Below are 15,908 nucleotides of genomic sequence, written 5' to 3' on the forward strand. Positions count from 1 at the left end.
TATTTCTTCATACCAACCAATGATAAAGTGCATTTACACATTAGGCACAATAAGAGATTAACAACAATAACTAGTAATAAAATAGAACAATCGTAATAATACATGGTCATAAAAGTGATGTGACTGTCTTCTCTCTCAAAATATCTCACTGCACTGAACTCACCTGTCTTCTGCTGATGCTGTGAGATGACACCATGTCTGAGGGACATGACGCAGTGAGGTGAGTGATGTAGGCACCGTGACATGTGACGTTAGTGTCAGACGTGAGCGTGGCAATGCTGGAACCTGGATGAGTCGAGTCAGGTCAGGTCCCACTCAGCACAGAGGCAGATATGATGAGATTTCATCAGCTGCTGGCGGCCAGAAGGTAATAGAAAATTTAGCAATTGTTTATTTTTTCATTTTGTGTTTGACTTTTTCAACATGGTTAACTGCAGGTAACTAGAACCTCAGAAAGCCAAATGGAGGATTATGGGGAACCTCTGTGCTTTATCTGAGGTGGCTAGCATCTCTGAATGGCAAGCTATACCTACAAGTACTAGTGTGTTTTTTTTTAATTTGTTTTCAGTAATGTGTTTTCTAGATAACCTTCCTGCCTCCCGGTGGCCACAGACTGTAGACAATTTCTAATATCTCAAAGGCAAATAAAGACTTAAAGAAGTCTGGGTCAAGCAAGTTCTCTTCCACTGACTAAGAGTGGATGCACTTAGGGAAGAGTTGCAGAGGTTGCAGAGATAATTAGTTGTTTTCGCTAGAAAGGTTGCACTCAGCGTGGTATGGTCATCGGCCCTTAGTAATTGTTTTCAGAAGGATCAGTAAGTAAGTTGACTGAGATTGTTTTGCTCCTGGCTTACTCACTGCACCCTCTTCAAGGCTGCTTCCAGAAACTCTGGACATTTTTCAGGGAACCTGAGCAGAGGGTGAGGTGCAAAGTCTCCTCCAAGCTCCAGGATGGAACGAACCAGTGGGGAGTTTCTCTTGAGTCAGAGCCGCACTAGGCACATCCCCACTATTAGATTTGTTGACTATAACTTTCGTTGCTCAAAGGGCTTTTTGCAGTCAGCAATGTAGGGAGCATGACAAAATATTCCTGGGATCTTGCCCAGCCTGGGGTCATTACTCTGCACTTCAGTTCTTATTGTACTTAACTATTGATGGAGAACAAAGTATCACAAAGCCTAGATAGAACATACTCTGGAAGTCAGTCTTTTTTTTTTTTAAAGATTATTTATTTATTTATTTATTTATGCATACAAGAACCTGGGTGTAGGCCAGAGGTGCAGGGGGGTTGGGTTGTGAGGATTCACCAGAGACAGAGTGGGGAGCAGAACAGGAGGATCAACTGATATACACTGCTGAGGGGAGCAGCAGGTGAGACAGGAGAGGTTTGCTGCGCCATATGGGTTAGCTCCCTGGCCAAGGATCGAACTCATGTTGCAGTGGCTGGTGTTAGCTTGATAGGGCTGGAACTTAACCCCACCACCAGGTAGGCCTTTTGAAAAAGTCAGCTTTTGAAAGTCAGTCAAAATTCAGTCAGTCTTTTGAAAAATTCTTGATAGAAACTCATGATCAATCTACATGTTGTTGGAAAAAAAAGGACAGGGGTAGGGAATTCATTTTCTTTCTTTCACAAGAGTTGATAAGTGAGTCTGACATTTGCATATTTTGCTAATTATTTATGTATGTAAATAATGTAAATATACATTGAAGTTCATGTTATGAAGTGCATATTATAATATTATGGAATAAAAATAGCAATGGGGTGAGAAGAAGGAGAAATTTCAAATAATGCCCACTTGACTTGATTTATATCTAATCAGTGCTGCTTCAGTGGTAGCGAAACATTTTTTTTCATGTAGGGAATTTCAGTTTAACAAAGAATGAATACTAAGATACCCATTTTAAATTACATAAATGATATCTAAAACCTCACATGAATATTTCAAGTATAAATAAGGTGTGAAAATTAATACATGCAATTTTGATACTTTTATTAAATGATAACCAACTCTAATAGTCTGACTGTAGGCTGAGAATAGTCTGATATTAGAGAAAACACAATCAAAAGTATGATTAAGGTCCTCCCTGGGGACGCAGGGGTTAAAGACAGCACTATCAAGCTATGGCCAGCCACTGCATCATGAGTTCGATCCCTGGCCAGCCAGAGAGATATCCATATGGCACAACAGACCTCTCCTGTATTTCAGTATATCTGCCATTTCTGGTCCCCATGCTGTCTCTGGTGAAACCTCTCACCTCCCCCTTACCCCTGGCCTACACTCCAGCTCTTGTATGCATAAATAAATCTTAAAAAAAAAAAAAAAAAAACACAAGAGGTTCAAGTGAAATGTTAGTAATTTAATACAAAAGGCTATCACTTATCAAGTATTTACTGTGTTCAGGGCACAGTGCCTAACTTCTTTATGTACTTTGCATTATTCAGTCCTCTCAATAGAATAAATTACTTTCACTTACTATTTTTGGGAAAAGAAAATGAAAACAGAATGTGATTTAATAGCTTGCTAAAAGTCACGCTACTAGTTAGCAGTCGATGACTTGATAATAAGTCAGTTTTATTACAAAGTCTATACTGTCCACAAGCACAGGGCCTGGTCTGTTTTGCTCCTCACTGGCGCATATTATGTGTTCAACAGATACTACTGAACAAGGGCGTGCTTATATAGTCCTAATTTTGTCACAGACACCCAAAAGAATAAACATGTACATTGTAAACACACATTATTGTAATAATCAAATTACTTTTAAAATATTTTAAAATGTCCATTTATAGTCATTAGGTAGGTGTATTTTCAATGATGTTCGAGGTCTCCTACCCTATTTGAGCCCCATTTTGTGAAACTGAGCTTTTACTCCCTGGTTTTTCCTTCTTCTCTCACCCCATAACCCTGCCCTCACTTCAAGGTTTGTTTCTGAGGCATTGCATGAGGGAAATACATGGCAGGGTAAACAGCAAGATGCCAGTAAATCTTTCAGATTTTCACTTTTTATTTTATTTTTTTTAAGATTTATTTATGCATAGAAAAGCTGGGGTACAGGCCAGAAGTGTGGGTGGGGGGAGGATTCACCAGAGACAGAGTGGGGAGCAGAACAGAATAGGCAGATCTGCTGAAATACACTGCTGAGGGGAGCAGTGGGCAAGACAGGAAAGGTCTGCTGTGCCATGTGGGTCATAGCCCTGGTTGGGCATTGAACTTGTGCTGCAGTAGCTGTGGATAGCTTCATAGTGTTGATGCTTAACCTCTAGCGCCACCAGGGAGGCCCAGATTTCCACTTTTTAAAGCCCAGATAGCCACTAACTAGGAAGAAGCCATGAGAACAGAAACATCCAAATATAATCTATGGAGAAGTGACACAAATCTTGCTCACCATATCTCAGGCCCTTTTATTATTACATCCTTCTCCTTTATGACAGTTGGGAGAGGGATCTCCAGGAAAGCTTCAGGTTAATTATTTTCTCACTACACCCAGAGATTAATTTCATTCACAGTAAATAAAATACATAGTATTTCTTCACTCATGGGCCTGTGGACTGAAATTCAAATTCACTACATCTTGCCCATGAATTCCTCTCAATGGTCAACTATACACCTTTCACTTTATGCTCTTGAAAATCTACCAACTCTTTGGGCCTCCCTGGTGGTGCAGGGGTTAAAGACAGCGCTATCAAGCTATCACCAGTCACTGCAGGGTCAGTTCCATTCCCTTGCCTGCCTGGGAGCAACCAGAAAGGCGCAGCAGACTCTCCTGACTCGCCCACTGCTCCCCTCAGCAGTGTATTTCAGTCGGTCTGCCTGTTCTGTTCCCCACTCTGTCTCTGGTGAATCCTCTCACCCTGCACCTCTGGCCTATACCCCAGCTCTTGTATGCATACACAAATAAATCTTAAAAAAAAAAAAAAAGAAAGAAAATCTACCAACTATTTTATTTCGATTTGCTTAAAAATAAAATTCAGAAAATTGGCAGAAGACCAAGAATTTACACAGCCCAACTCCCTTCTTAGAAAAAAACCATACCCCAAAAATGAGGCAAAGATCAATTGATTTCCAAAGCTCACAGGGAAAAATCTGTGTAATAAATAACACCACCATACGAAATGTCACCATCTCTCCATGCTGAATGAAAAAAATCAAGGTTTTTCTTTTTTTTTTTTTTCTTTTTTTTGGTAATTATCCACTGCATTTTTACAAAGAGGGGATGGTACAAAATCGGATGGTACAAAAACTCCCCTACGTTCTAGTACAATACCCGACACCCTGGCAAATCCTACTGACAAGCGCCCCTGACCCGACCAGTGTTGGGGTGCACCAGGTTGAGCTCACCCTCCACTTGATTGAAGCTACTTAGAGAAATGCTCCAATGAGAGGCATTTTGAGGTAGGAGTGGCGCTTTCAAGGGGCGGGGAGTTTGACGCCGGCACAGCGGGAAGTGTGCGCTGATTGCTCGCAATGCTCTGAGGACCAACCTCCTGTGGACAGCGGCCTCCATCCATCAGCAGAAACACGCCAATCAACCGTGGAAATGTCCCGCCCCCCACTATATCCTCCAGGCGTCCAGGCGCAGCCCCTCGGACTCGGATCTGACCTGCCGGGAGCAGTGTCACCCGGGCGGCGCTGCGAAGCCCCCCACACCCAGCACGGCGCCCCCTCCCCGGGCCTCTCCCTGCTCGCCCGCGAGTCCCCTCGCCTCGCGAGCCTCGGATCTGGTATCGTGGGGTGAGGTGAGAGCAGGCCCGGGGAGGGTGGTTACCGCTGAGGAGCCTCAGTCGCGAGCAAGGTGAGCTGGGATGGTGGGGTCGACCTGGGGGAGCGCGTCCCCGGGGGGCGCCCTGAGTCCGGGGCGCGGGGCGCGGGCTGGCTTTGCCATGGTTAATGCTCTCGCTGCAGCGAGCCAGGGACATGTCCGATCTAGCCCAGCCTGGAGGGGCGGGGCCACACCCAGCCTCCTGGGGTGTCTTAGTGTCTGGTGGGGCGCGGCCCTGGGACCAGCCTGGGGCCCAGAGAATTGGACCCATTTAGTCTGTGGTTCCTTATGCGGCCAACCTTATGCGCCCCCGCCTTTTGGTTCTTGTGGGAGGGGACCGTCCGGGTTGGGGGGTGCACTTGTGCCGGGTGCACTTGAATGTGTGATACCCAGTCTTAAATTAATGCAACTCCCGGGTTCATTTTGCGGGGGAAATTAGGCTCCCGCCCCCACGTCGTGCTCCCCTAGCACCCTGGAAGCTAATAAAAGCGAGCAGTTTCTTTCTTTTTTTTTTTTTAAGATTTATTTATGCATACAAGAGCTAGGGTGCAGGTCAGTATTGGGGGTCGGTGAGAGGGTTTACCAGAGACACAGTGGGGAGCAGAACAGGCGGAGCTACTGAAAGACTCTGCTGAGGGGAGCAGCAGGGGAAACAGGAGAGAGCTCCTGCACCCTGTGGGTCATCTCCCTGGCCTGGGCTTGAACTCCTGCTGCAGTGACTTAACCCCTTGCACCACTTGGGAAGACCCAAGTAAGCAGTTTCTGAGCCAAACTTTACTGAACCATCTCGTTGAATCTTCATAACCATCCCAGACAAATATATCGCCATCTCACTTTAGAGACTGTGGAAATACGTTCATTATTGGCCTCCAGTGTTTTTACGCACCTTCTATATGTACTTAGCTGTGTACTTGTACGTAGGTGATTCCATTTATTCCACACAAGGCTATAAAGTAGGTAAAAACCTTATACCAACTTTACAGATGAGGAACTAAGGGGTAAGAAATATTAACTTGAACAGTTCACATGCTAATAGATGACAGAATACCTACTGTGATGTAATTTCCGAGTTTGGGTATCCTGTTCCATAGCATGTATTCATCGTTATCTATTGACTGTGAATGACTTGAACAAGTATTTCTTGAAGTTTTGCCATCTTTTTTTAAAGGGCATGACTCCTGCCCTCTAAGAACTCACAAGTTAAGATATGACCAATTTGCTGGGGGTGGGAATAACAAATGGCACTTACAATCACTTAGATTCACTAGCAGAATTGGGGGAGGGGAGACTTGGGTTATAAAGTACTTGGCAGGGTAGAGCTGGCCAAGAAACTGGGGAAGGCTATTCTTATGCTTCTTTCTGGTCTTTGTTCTATATATAGATGATAGAGGTACTGACAACAACTGACTCTCAGAAACTGCTACACCAGCTGAATACCCTGTTGGAACAGGAGTCGAGATGTCAGCCAAAGGTCTCTGGCTTGAGACTAATTGAGTCTGTACATGATAATGGCCTCCGAATGACAGCAAGGCTAAGGGACTTTGAAGTAAAAGATCTTCTTAGTCTAACTCAGTTCTTTGGCTTCGACACTGAGACATTTTCTCTAGCTGTGAATTTACTGGACAGATTCCTGTCCAAAATGAAGGTATGTTTAAAGCTATATTACCTTAAGTATTTCTTTGGTTTTTTTTTTAAGATTTATTTTTATTTATGCACACAAGAACTGAAGTGTAGGCCAGAGGTGTGGGGGTGGGAGTGAGAGGATTTACCAGAGACAGAGTGTGGAGCACAACAGGAAGATCTACTAAAATACACTGCTGAGGGGAGCAGCCCGTGAGAAGGAGAGGTCTGCTGTGCCATATGGGTTAGCTCCCTGCCCTGGGATCAAACTCACGCTGCAGTGGCTGGTGATAGATAGCTTGATAATGTTGAGACTTTAACCCCTGCACCGCCAGGGAGGCCCACCAGGTATTTCATAGTCTTAATGTTTAGAAGATAAAATTGCTTGGGATTGGTGTTCATGAACTTGACCTGTTTTTTTCCAGCAAGTAGTCAGAACATAGCTAATTCTGTGTACTACAGCATTGATACTGTTCTCCTTTTATAAGAAAAATTCATATTGGACTTCTCACATGAAAAATAATATAATATCAATTAGTTAATTTCAGGGTCTTGCAGTAGGAGAGTTGGCTGTTTTTCTAAAAAAATCTTTAATAGATTGAGTATTTTCATTTATTGTATAATTTGTTTGAGCCAGGTTATGGTAATGCTGGATAATGGTAATAATTAGAATATCTTTTTATTTTATGTCATCAGCCATCTAGTCAGAAGAGTATATTTCTTAGTCTCTACTCATATATAAAGTTCTAATTAATTTAGTCATAGAGCTTAATCAAGTATTGCTTCTACTTGGCATCTCCAACATCAGCCTGAAAACAGTAAAGAGTCTCTTCTGAAGGAGGAGAATTTATGTAGTTATTCTCCTATTCTGGATAATCAGGACATCTGTAGCTCTTAGAACTTGCCTGTGAAAATATATCTACCTTCTCTGTATACCAGTGTCATACAGATTGAATGATGAGATAGTGTGAAGATTAGAAGGAAACTCATCCTTTCTCCTCAGTACCTAACACAAGGCATCATAGACAGAAGGAACTTAGTATTTATTCAATCATGTGGTTCAAGACATTTGCACAACACACTAAACTCTTTAGACACAACTGCACACACTTCCTTTGACTATAAATATTGCACAGGTGAATAACGTCCACCTGCCCTTAAGTACATTAAAATCTTCTGTGGGAATAATGTTTGCATTGATTACTATCATACAAGTAAGTATAAGACATAGTAAGGAAAGGAATTACATTTTACCACTGAAGAGGAGTAAATTTATTGTTGGCAGGGTTCCAAGGAGAGGAAAGCAAATAAAGATAACTGGTAAATGATTCTTAAAGTTTAGTGTACTGGAATTTAGAGGGCAAAGAAGTTTGTGCCTTACATTATAGGCATACAGACAATGATGAATAAATAAGAGATTAGTAGTGATAGAGCTTTATAGGCAGAGTAAACACTTATGCATTATAGTAAAGACTATTTCACATAGGTAACTACAAAAAAAAAAGTCTGGGAAAAGAGTTTGCTGCAAAGAAATTTTATGCATGTGCCTTTGGTAGTTCACTTATTTGGTCCAACTAGAACACCGTGCTTATAGTTTCACAGTGATGTTATGAAAGGAAAAAAAAAAAGGTAAGGATTTTTTGTACTGAAGCCAAACATTGTATAATTGAACATTACTAGTTCACTTATTCAAAAGTTGGCTCCCAGGGGGTACATAGGGTTGACAGGTATATATGGATCATGTTAAGTCATCAGAATTGAGAAATAGACTTCAAAGATACGTTTTCAAAATGATAGGCTGGAGATTATCCTTTGTTTTCACTCAAATAAGATAAAGACTTGGCCTATATGTCTTTTTAGGTACAGCCCAAGCACCTTGGGTGTGTTGGGCTGAGCTGCTTCTATTTGGCTGTAAAGTCTATAGAAGAGGAAAGGAATGTCCCACTGGCAGCTGACTTGATCCGGATAAGCCAGTATAGATTCACAGTTTCAGACCTGATGAGAATGGAAAAGATTGTATTGGAGAAGGTGTGCTGGAAAATTAAAGCTACTACTCCCTTTCAGTTTCTGCAACTCTACTATTCACTCATTCAAGAGAATTTGCCATTTGAAAGGTATGTAGAACTAAAAAGATTTGGAAATCAGAATCATAGTATGTGACTATTCCATAAAATCAGTATCCCAGCAGAATTCCAATCAAAGTAATAAAATAACAAGTGCAGTTCCTTGGATTTCACTTCATTGTCCAACAAAAGTAAGAAAACTTTCGGTGTCAATAGCTTTCTGAACTCCATGAAGGCTAATTTGGCATCTAGATAAAGGACATTTCAACTTTTTATTTTTCATTTATAAAGTAATGACCCTAGTAGATAAGAACCTAACACAAACTTAAGCAAAGTGTAGTGGACACTCAGAATTATATTTATTGAAAAGAAACTTAATAGCTGTGGCATGATGCTTTTATTTTTAATTTTTTGGCCCAAACCATTTATGTCATGTGTAGTGTCCTTAAGAAGCTAATAATGTCTCTGAAAAAAGGGGAATTATTTATGTCAAATAATTTATTTTCTTTGACAAGTATTCATAAACTTTACCTTAAAACCAACTTCAATGTCTTTCTAAAAAATTGCCTTTTGACTAGATGTAAAATTATCTCTACATAAAGTTGATCTCATTTTCTTTTTGAAGGAGAAATAACCTTAATTTTGAAAGACTAGAAGCTCAGCTGAAGGCATGCCACTGCAGGATCATATTTTCTAAAGCAAAGGTAAATATTTTGTAAAGATTAAACCTGTTTAAATAGACCAATTCTTATATTCAATGTTTGCTTTGAAATGCATCTCTTTTAGCCTTCTGTGTTGGCGTTGTCCATCATTGCACTGGAGATCCAAGCACAGAAGCGAGTGGAGTTGACAGAAGAAGTAGAATGTCTTCAGAAACATTCCAAGGTATGTCAAGGTCATAACCTAGATCCTGTTAACAGCTATAAAAAGAACTAAATGCCTTGTACAACTCTTTCAGTAAAATGTGTTGAAACTTCAGTAGTTTATCTTCAAAATTTTTTGACATAGCATGTGTCAGTAAACTTGTCATTTCTAATTACTATAGGACTTTCATTTTATTGACCTTCTTTTAAATTTATAAACAGATAAATGGCAGAGATCTAACCTTCTGGCAAGAGCTCGTTTCCAAGTGTTTAACTGAATATTCATCAAACAAGTGTTCCAAACCCAATGTTCAGAAGTTGAAGTGGATTGTTTCTGGGCGTACTGCACGGCAACTGAAGCATAGTTTCTACAGAATAACCCACCTTCCAACTATTCCTGAATTGGGTCCTTAATTGGTAAATTTCACTCATAGTTACTTTTAATAGAGGGAAAATTTTCTAATGTTCTTTCTTATACAATTAAAGTCTGAAATTACTTTTATTAAATGTTTATTTATGCATGCAAGAACTGGGGTACAGGCCAGAAGTGTGGGGGATGAGAGGATTCACCAGAAACAGAGCAGGAGCAAAACAGGCAGATCTACTGAAATACATTGCTGAGGGTAGCAGTTGGCGAGACAGGGGAGGTCTGCTGCGTGATGTGGGTTAGCTTCCTGGCCAGGCATTGAACTCAGGCTGCAGAGGTGATAGCACTGAGACTTAACCCCTAGGCCATCAGGGAGGCTCCCCAAAGTTTTTTTTTTTTTTAAACAAACTTTTTTTTTTTTTTCCAAGATTTATTTATATAAGCACTGGGTACAGTCAGAAGCGTAGGAGGGTGAAAGAATTCACCAGAGCCAGAGCAGGGAACAGAACAGGCAGAAGGACCGAAATACACTGCTGAGGGGAGCAGTGGGCGGCAGGAGAGGCCTGCACGCCATGTGGGACCCTCGCCTGTCAGCCAGGGATTGAACCTGCGCTGCAGTTGCTGTGGGCAGCTTCGCAGCCCAGCGCTCAACTGCTGTGCCACTGTGGAGGCCCCCAAAGTTATTTTTATTTTTTTAAAGATTTATTTATGCATACAAGAACTGGGGTGTAGGCCAAAGGTGTGGGGGGTGAGAGAGGATTCACCAGAGACAGAGTGGGGAGCGGAACAGGCAGACTGACTAAAATACACTGCTGAGGGGAGCAGCGGGCAAGACGGGAGAGGTCTGCTGCACCACGTGGGTAAGTAGCTCCCTAGCCGGGCATGTAGCTGTGGATTGCTTCATAGTTCTGATGTGAGGCCCGCAATTATTTTTAAAATAAATTAAATGAAGTAGAAATGGCAAAGGGGAAAACAACTTCACTGATCTAGTTAACTAATATTTGAGAACATTTACTTCACTCAAGGCCCAACATCCTAAGAGTAAGGATTTTTCCAATCTTTGGTATGTTTGTTCACCATTTCATTAAATTACTTGCTTAGAAAACAGTTTCCTCTTTTTTTTTTTTTTTTAAGATTTATTTATTTATTTATTTATATAAGCACTGGGTACAGTCAGAAGTGCGGGAGGGTGAGAGAATTCACCAGAGCCATAGCGGGGAGCAGAGCAGGCAGAGTGACAAAATACACTGCTGAGGGGAGCAGTGGGCACGGAGGAGAGGTCTGTCGCGCCATGTGGGACCCTCTCTGGTGGCAGGGGACCGGCGCTGCAGAGGCTGCGGGCAGCTTTGCAGCCCAGCACTCAACCACTGCATCACCAGGGGAGGCCCAACAGTTTCCTCCTTAATACCCTAAATATTTAAAGGAGTAAGAAGATACTAGCTGTTTAATTGAAATCATTTTGCTAAATGTAGGCTCAAGATCTGGCTCATTTAAAGTTGTACAGGCCTGAGTAGAATGCACAACAGAAACAAAAGGTTGAACCACGTGTTAACTAATCTGAGCTATAGCTTGTAAGTAAAATCAGTGTAAAGCTGGGTAACTTTTTTTCTATTCAAAATTAAATGTTAACCTTTAACAAATTTGCATGAGATGATTATGAATCTGAAGATATGAACAGTTCATTTTGTTAATAGTGATATTTATGTTTGGGAGACTTCTGATAACTTGTTTTTTTTTTTATTTGAATAGGATTATTCCAGCAACCAAAACACTTTTCTGAAGCCTTTCTCCAAAATCCTGAGCTGTGGATTCATCATATTATAATGGATTTAAGCTGTGAAGCCTCTAAACATCACAACTAGATTAGCATTGATGTTCTCAGATTTGGGAAAACTGTCTAACATTATGCAGTACTGGAATTACTCCTAATCCAGGAGGCATATAAATCAAAGCTAAGAGCATAAATGTGAAAATGGTGATATGCCTGGGTAGGTAAACTGTGAATGTTCATTTGTAATATTGATGCAACTTTCTATAGTGGGTCAATATATTGTAGTTAGGTGGTATTAAAGATGGTAACCTTCTTAATTTAAATTTTAAATTATGAGGTTACATCCAAGCCAACATTTCACAAATGCACTTTTAAGGTCACTATTCTAGGCAGCGTAAATGGTTTCTTGGCACTCATACTTTAAGTAATATATAATCCAGAGATGTGGAACTACATGAATTACATTAAGCTTGAGGACATTTTATATAGGGCAAACTACAGACCTAGTAATTTTGGCATATTAAGTTGTATTTAGTATTTTTTTCTAGAAACAGGGATGTTTGTATCCAAAATAGAAAATTTTATATAAAATCTGCCTCAATCTAATCCAGTTAAGAATATTAGTTTTTATTGTATTAGTAACTCAGAATAAATCAACTTCTGAAAACATGATTTAACACTCCAGAACTTTTTCCTAAGCATTGTTTTTATAAAACCACCACTGCTCCTAATTAGAATTTTAAATCAAAAACAGATGAGAATGTATTTTCACTAATTACCCCTACTTTTCTAAAAGAAAGTCAAGAAAAGGAAGTAGGCATCTTCATAATGATGAGATTGCTGAGGTAGTGTCCTGTCAAGTCAGTGAATGTAAGAGGATTAGCAGTGTTAAAGGTGTTTAAGCGATTACTACTCATTGCAGCAGGCAACTGATTTTGCCATCATGTTATTGTTAAACATGTACTCAAAAAGAAACCAAAGAACCAGAGTATATATTACACTTTTGTAAACCATGTTTTGTGGGTAACTTCAGTTTTCCCAAAAGGTTAATATTTCAATATTTTTAATACATCAGTGTTAATTTTGAGTTGACAGAGGTAATCTAATCAGCTACCATTATGATTTGGTACTAAGGGATATACCTTTCAATAAAGTCATTGAAATGCATTCCTTCGCTGGCTGGTTTTCCTTTTTTTTTTTTTTCTTTTCTGGTTAAATTAACCTTTAGAACTGTGATAATAGAGCCATAATAAAAAGCTACTCTCTACTTGGTATATTTAAATTTAGCACTACAGTAAGATGCATGGTAGCAGAAACAATCTCTTAATAATATGGTTATTAACTAACTGATGCTTTACTTTCTAATGTCTTTACAAAACAGACAAGGTGAACAAATATGCCAAAGAGGCAATGAAAGTTGTTATTTTTGCACTGTCACTTTTATCATTTAGATACATCGTTACTATGGCTACATCCTCAGTATAAATTCTTCTTAGTACAAACAGGTAACTGCCAAGTTTTGTGTTAGCCTACTCAGATCCATTAGTAGTAATTATTGAAATTTAAACTATTTAATTAAACCATGTTTAATTAAAATAACAAGACATAAAGTGGGCACTACAAGGAATTACTGCTGAAAGAAAAACTGTTATATGCAGATGAGTATGAAGACATGGTAGCTGAGAAGTGGTACATGGCAGATGGCTAAGGGATCAAGTTAATCCCGAATCATGGTCCCCTGGACAAATGGCAGACCCTGCACTCATGAAAGCAAAACAACTGCCCCCTTGTTAGTCATGCAAATAAAAACTACATTCTTATCCATCTTTAAAAAAATACTTATAAAAAGCTGCTTCTTGTACTTAGGCTAGATAGTGAAAAATGTCTCGTGTTATTTTTAAAAGGGGCATATGTATCTTTCTAATTATTTGACACTATATAAAAACAATAGACATTTATGGTTGCCAATGGTTTTTAACTGTCAAGTCCTATTGTCAGATGTTTTATGAGTCATCTCGGAATCTTCTAAACTGATGCAATTATCCCAACTTATAAGTGAAGAGCCAGAGAGGAGGTAAGTGATTAGCCCAAGGTTACGTACTTGCTGTGCTGGGAGATGGGATTCAAATCGAGGCAGTTCTGACTCAAAGGCTATGCTCTTAAATACTGCATATTACCTCCCAAAACAGAGTAAATGGACTCATGAAATTGTGTAATTTCCAATCAACTATATTCTGGTCACATTAACTTCAGTCAGTGCTACTACCATCATGATCACAGAAGAATTAACACTTGATTTATTTTCCCTACTTTCTGCTAATAGAATGATTTTCATAAAATGTGTTATCACTGTATTAATTTAACAGGGTAGATTTAGAAGCAATCAAAAAGGCCAGGGATAAAAAGGGACATTAAATAATGAATTCATCATGAAGACATGACATTCCTAAATATGTATAACATCAGAGTTTAAAAAATAAAGTAAAAACTGACAAATTGAAAGGAGAAAAGGACTAATGTTCAATTCTATTTGGAGAATTAAATGTTCCTCTCAGTAATGTATAGAATTACTAGAAAACCAGCAAAGACATATAAGAACTGAATAATACCAGCAACCAACTGGGTCTACTCATAAAAATCATAAAAATCACCCTACATAAAAATCACCCTAAAATATGGGGATGCAAACTGGTCCAACCACTATCGAAAGCTATGTGGAGGTTCCTCAAATTACAAAAAATGGAGCTACTATATGACCCAGCAATTCCACTCCTAGGAATCTACACAAAGGACACAAAAACATTAATTCGAAAGGAAACCTGTACTCCTGTATGTTTTACTGCAGCACTACTTACAATAGGTAAGATATGGAAACAACCTAAATGCCCAAAAATAGGTGACTAAAAAAGTGGTATACATACACAATGGAATACTATTGGCAATCAAAAAAGATAAACTCATGCTAGAACATGGAGAGAGCTGGAAGGGATTATGCTCAATGAAATAAGTCAGAAGGAAAAAAATATCAGATGGTTTCACTTAATAGGAGGAATATAGGGTAACCAAATAAGGGATGAGGGGGAAAAAAACTACCAGGCAACTATAAATCAGAGACATTCAGCAGGGCAGGGAGAGGGAGAGGGATTAAAATGGTCAGGAATAGCACAAGAGAACTATGGTAATGATTCACGGGTGACTTGGTGGTGGGAATTTTATGGGGACTACACCTGAGAGGAGTAATCAAAAACTATATAAAAATGAACAATGATGGGGTCTCCTTGGTGGCACAGGGGTTATAAACAGTTTTGTCAAGCTATTGGCAGCCACTGCAGCAAGAGTTCTATCCCTTATGAAAATTAAATTATCAATGTGTAGAATATAGCTTAACCATAGGCCTAGAGAATAATTCACACCATTGACTGCTTTTGCTAAGGTAAAAAGGCGCCAAATAATCTAAGCTTCCACTTCGAGGAAACAGAGGAAGGGTAAGAGAAACCCAAACAAAGCACAAGGTCATGAAAACAGAGAGGTGAAAAACCAGTGAAATTGAAACCAAATTAATAGGACAGATCAAAACCAAAAACTGGCACTTTGAAAAGAGTGATCAGATTGATAAACCTGCAGCAAGATTAAGAAAAAAGACTGAAATGGGGCCTCCCCGGTGGCGCAGCGGTTGAGCACTGGGTTGCGAAGCTGCCCGCAGCCTCTGCAGCGCCGGTTCGATCCCCGGCTGCTCTCCGGCCACCGGAGGAGAATCCCACATGGCGCGCAGACCTCTCCTGCCGCCCGCTGCTCCCCTCAGCAGTGTACTTCGGTCCTTCTGCCTGCTCTGCTCCCCGCTCTGGCTCTGGTGAATTCTCTCACCTTCCAGCGCTTCTGACTGTACCCAGTGCATGTATAAACAAAAACAAACAAATAAATAAATAAATTTAAAAAAAAAATGCCTAAAAAAAAAAAAAAAGACTGAAATGACTTCGTAATGATTAAAAAAGAAAACACTACCAACTCTAAAGACCTCAAAAAGATGCCAAGGAAATCCCACATAGAACTCTGCATATAGAGTCCAATGACATCCCTCAATTCCTTGAAAAACAAAATGCCAGAACTTAACTAGATACCCTGGATAACTTCTATAATTATTTAAAAAAATTGAATCTGTCATCTAAAATTTTACTGGCAAATACCATAAAACATTTAAAGACTTAATACAAATTATACACATCTGCTCCAGAAAGAACACAGAAGTATCCCCTCCGAATTCATTTTCTAAAGCCAACATTACCCTAATACCAACCCAAGATAAATACCAAAAAACACCCACAACAAACAACTACTGACCAACTTCCCAAATGAATGGACAAAAAAATCAACGATCAAATCCAGATGTATAAATTGAGTAATACAGCATGAGTAAGTTTAGGGTGAGGGGGGTAACACAAGCTGGTTCACAATTTGAAAATCAA

At 39.8% G+C, this 15,908-nt stretch overlaps 1 protein-coding gene across 1 annotated transcript; it reads left to right on the forward strand.

The window, feature by feature from the left end:
- The first annotated feature begins 4,571 nt into the window (after nucleotides 1-4,571).
- Nucleotides 4,572-12,634, forward strand: CCNG1 (cyclin G1). Its single transcript, XM_037499418.2, has 7 exons — nucleotides 4,572-4,794; nucleotides 6,143-6,406; nucleotides 8,242-8,495; nucleotides 9,070-9,148; nucleotides 9,231-9,329; nucleotides 9,530-9,724; nucleotides 11,424-12,634. The coding sequence occupies exons 2-6, from the start codon at nucleotides 6,143-6,145 to the stop codon at nucleotides 9,719-9,721; spliced, it is 888 nt and encodes a 295-aa protein (XP_037355315.1). The 5' UTR covers nucleotides 4,572-4,794; the 3' UTR covers nucleotides 9,722-9,724; nucleotides 11,424-12,634.
- The last annotated feature ends 3,274 nt before the right edge of the window (nucleotides 12,635-15,908 follow it).

Source organism: Talpa occidentalis, unplaced genomic scaffold (assembly GCF_014898055.3).
Source record: "Talpa occidentalis isolate TD23 unplaced genomic scaffold, MPIMG_talOcc4v2.1 talOcc4.9, whole genome shotgun sequence".
Taxonomy (NCBI): Eukaryota; Metazoa; Chordata; class Mammalia; order Eulipotyphla; family Talpidae; genus Talpa; species Talpa occidentalis.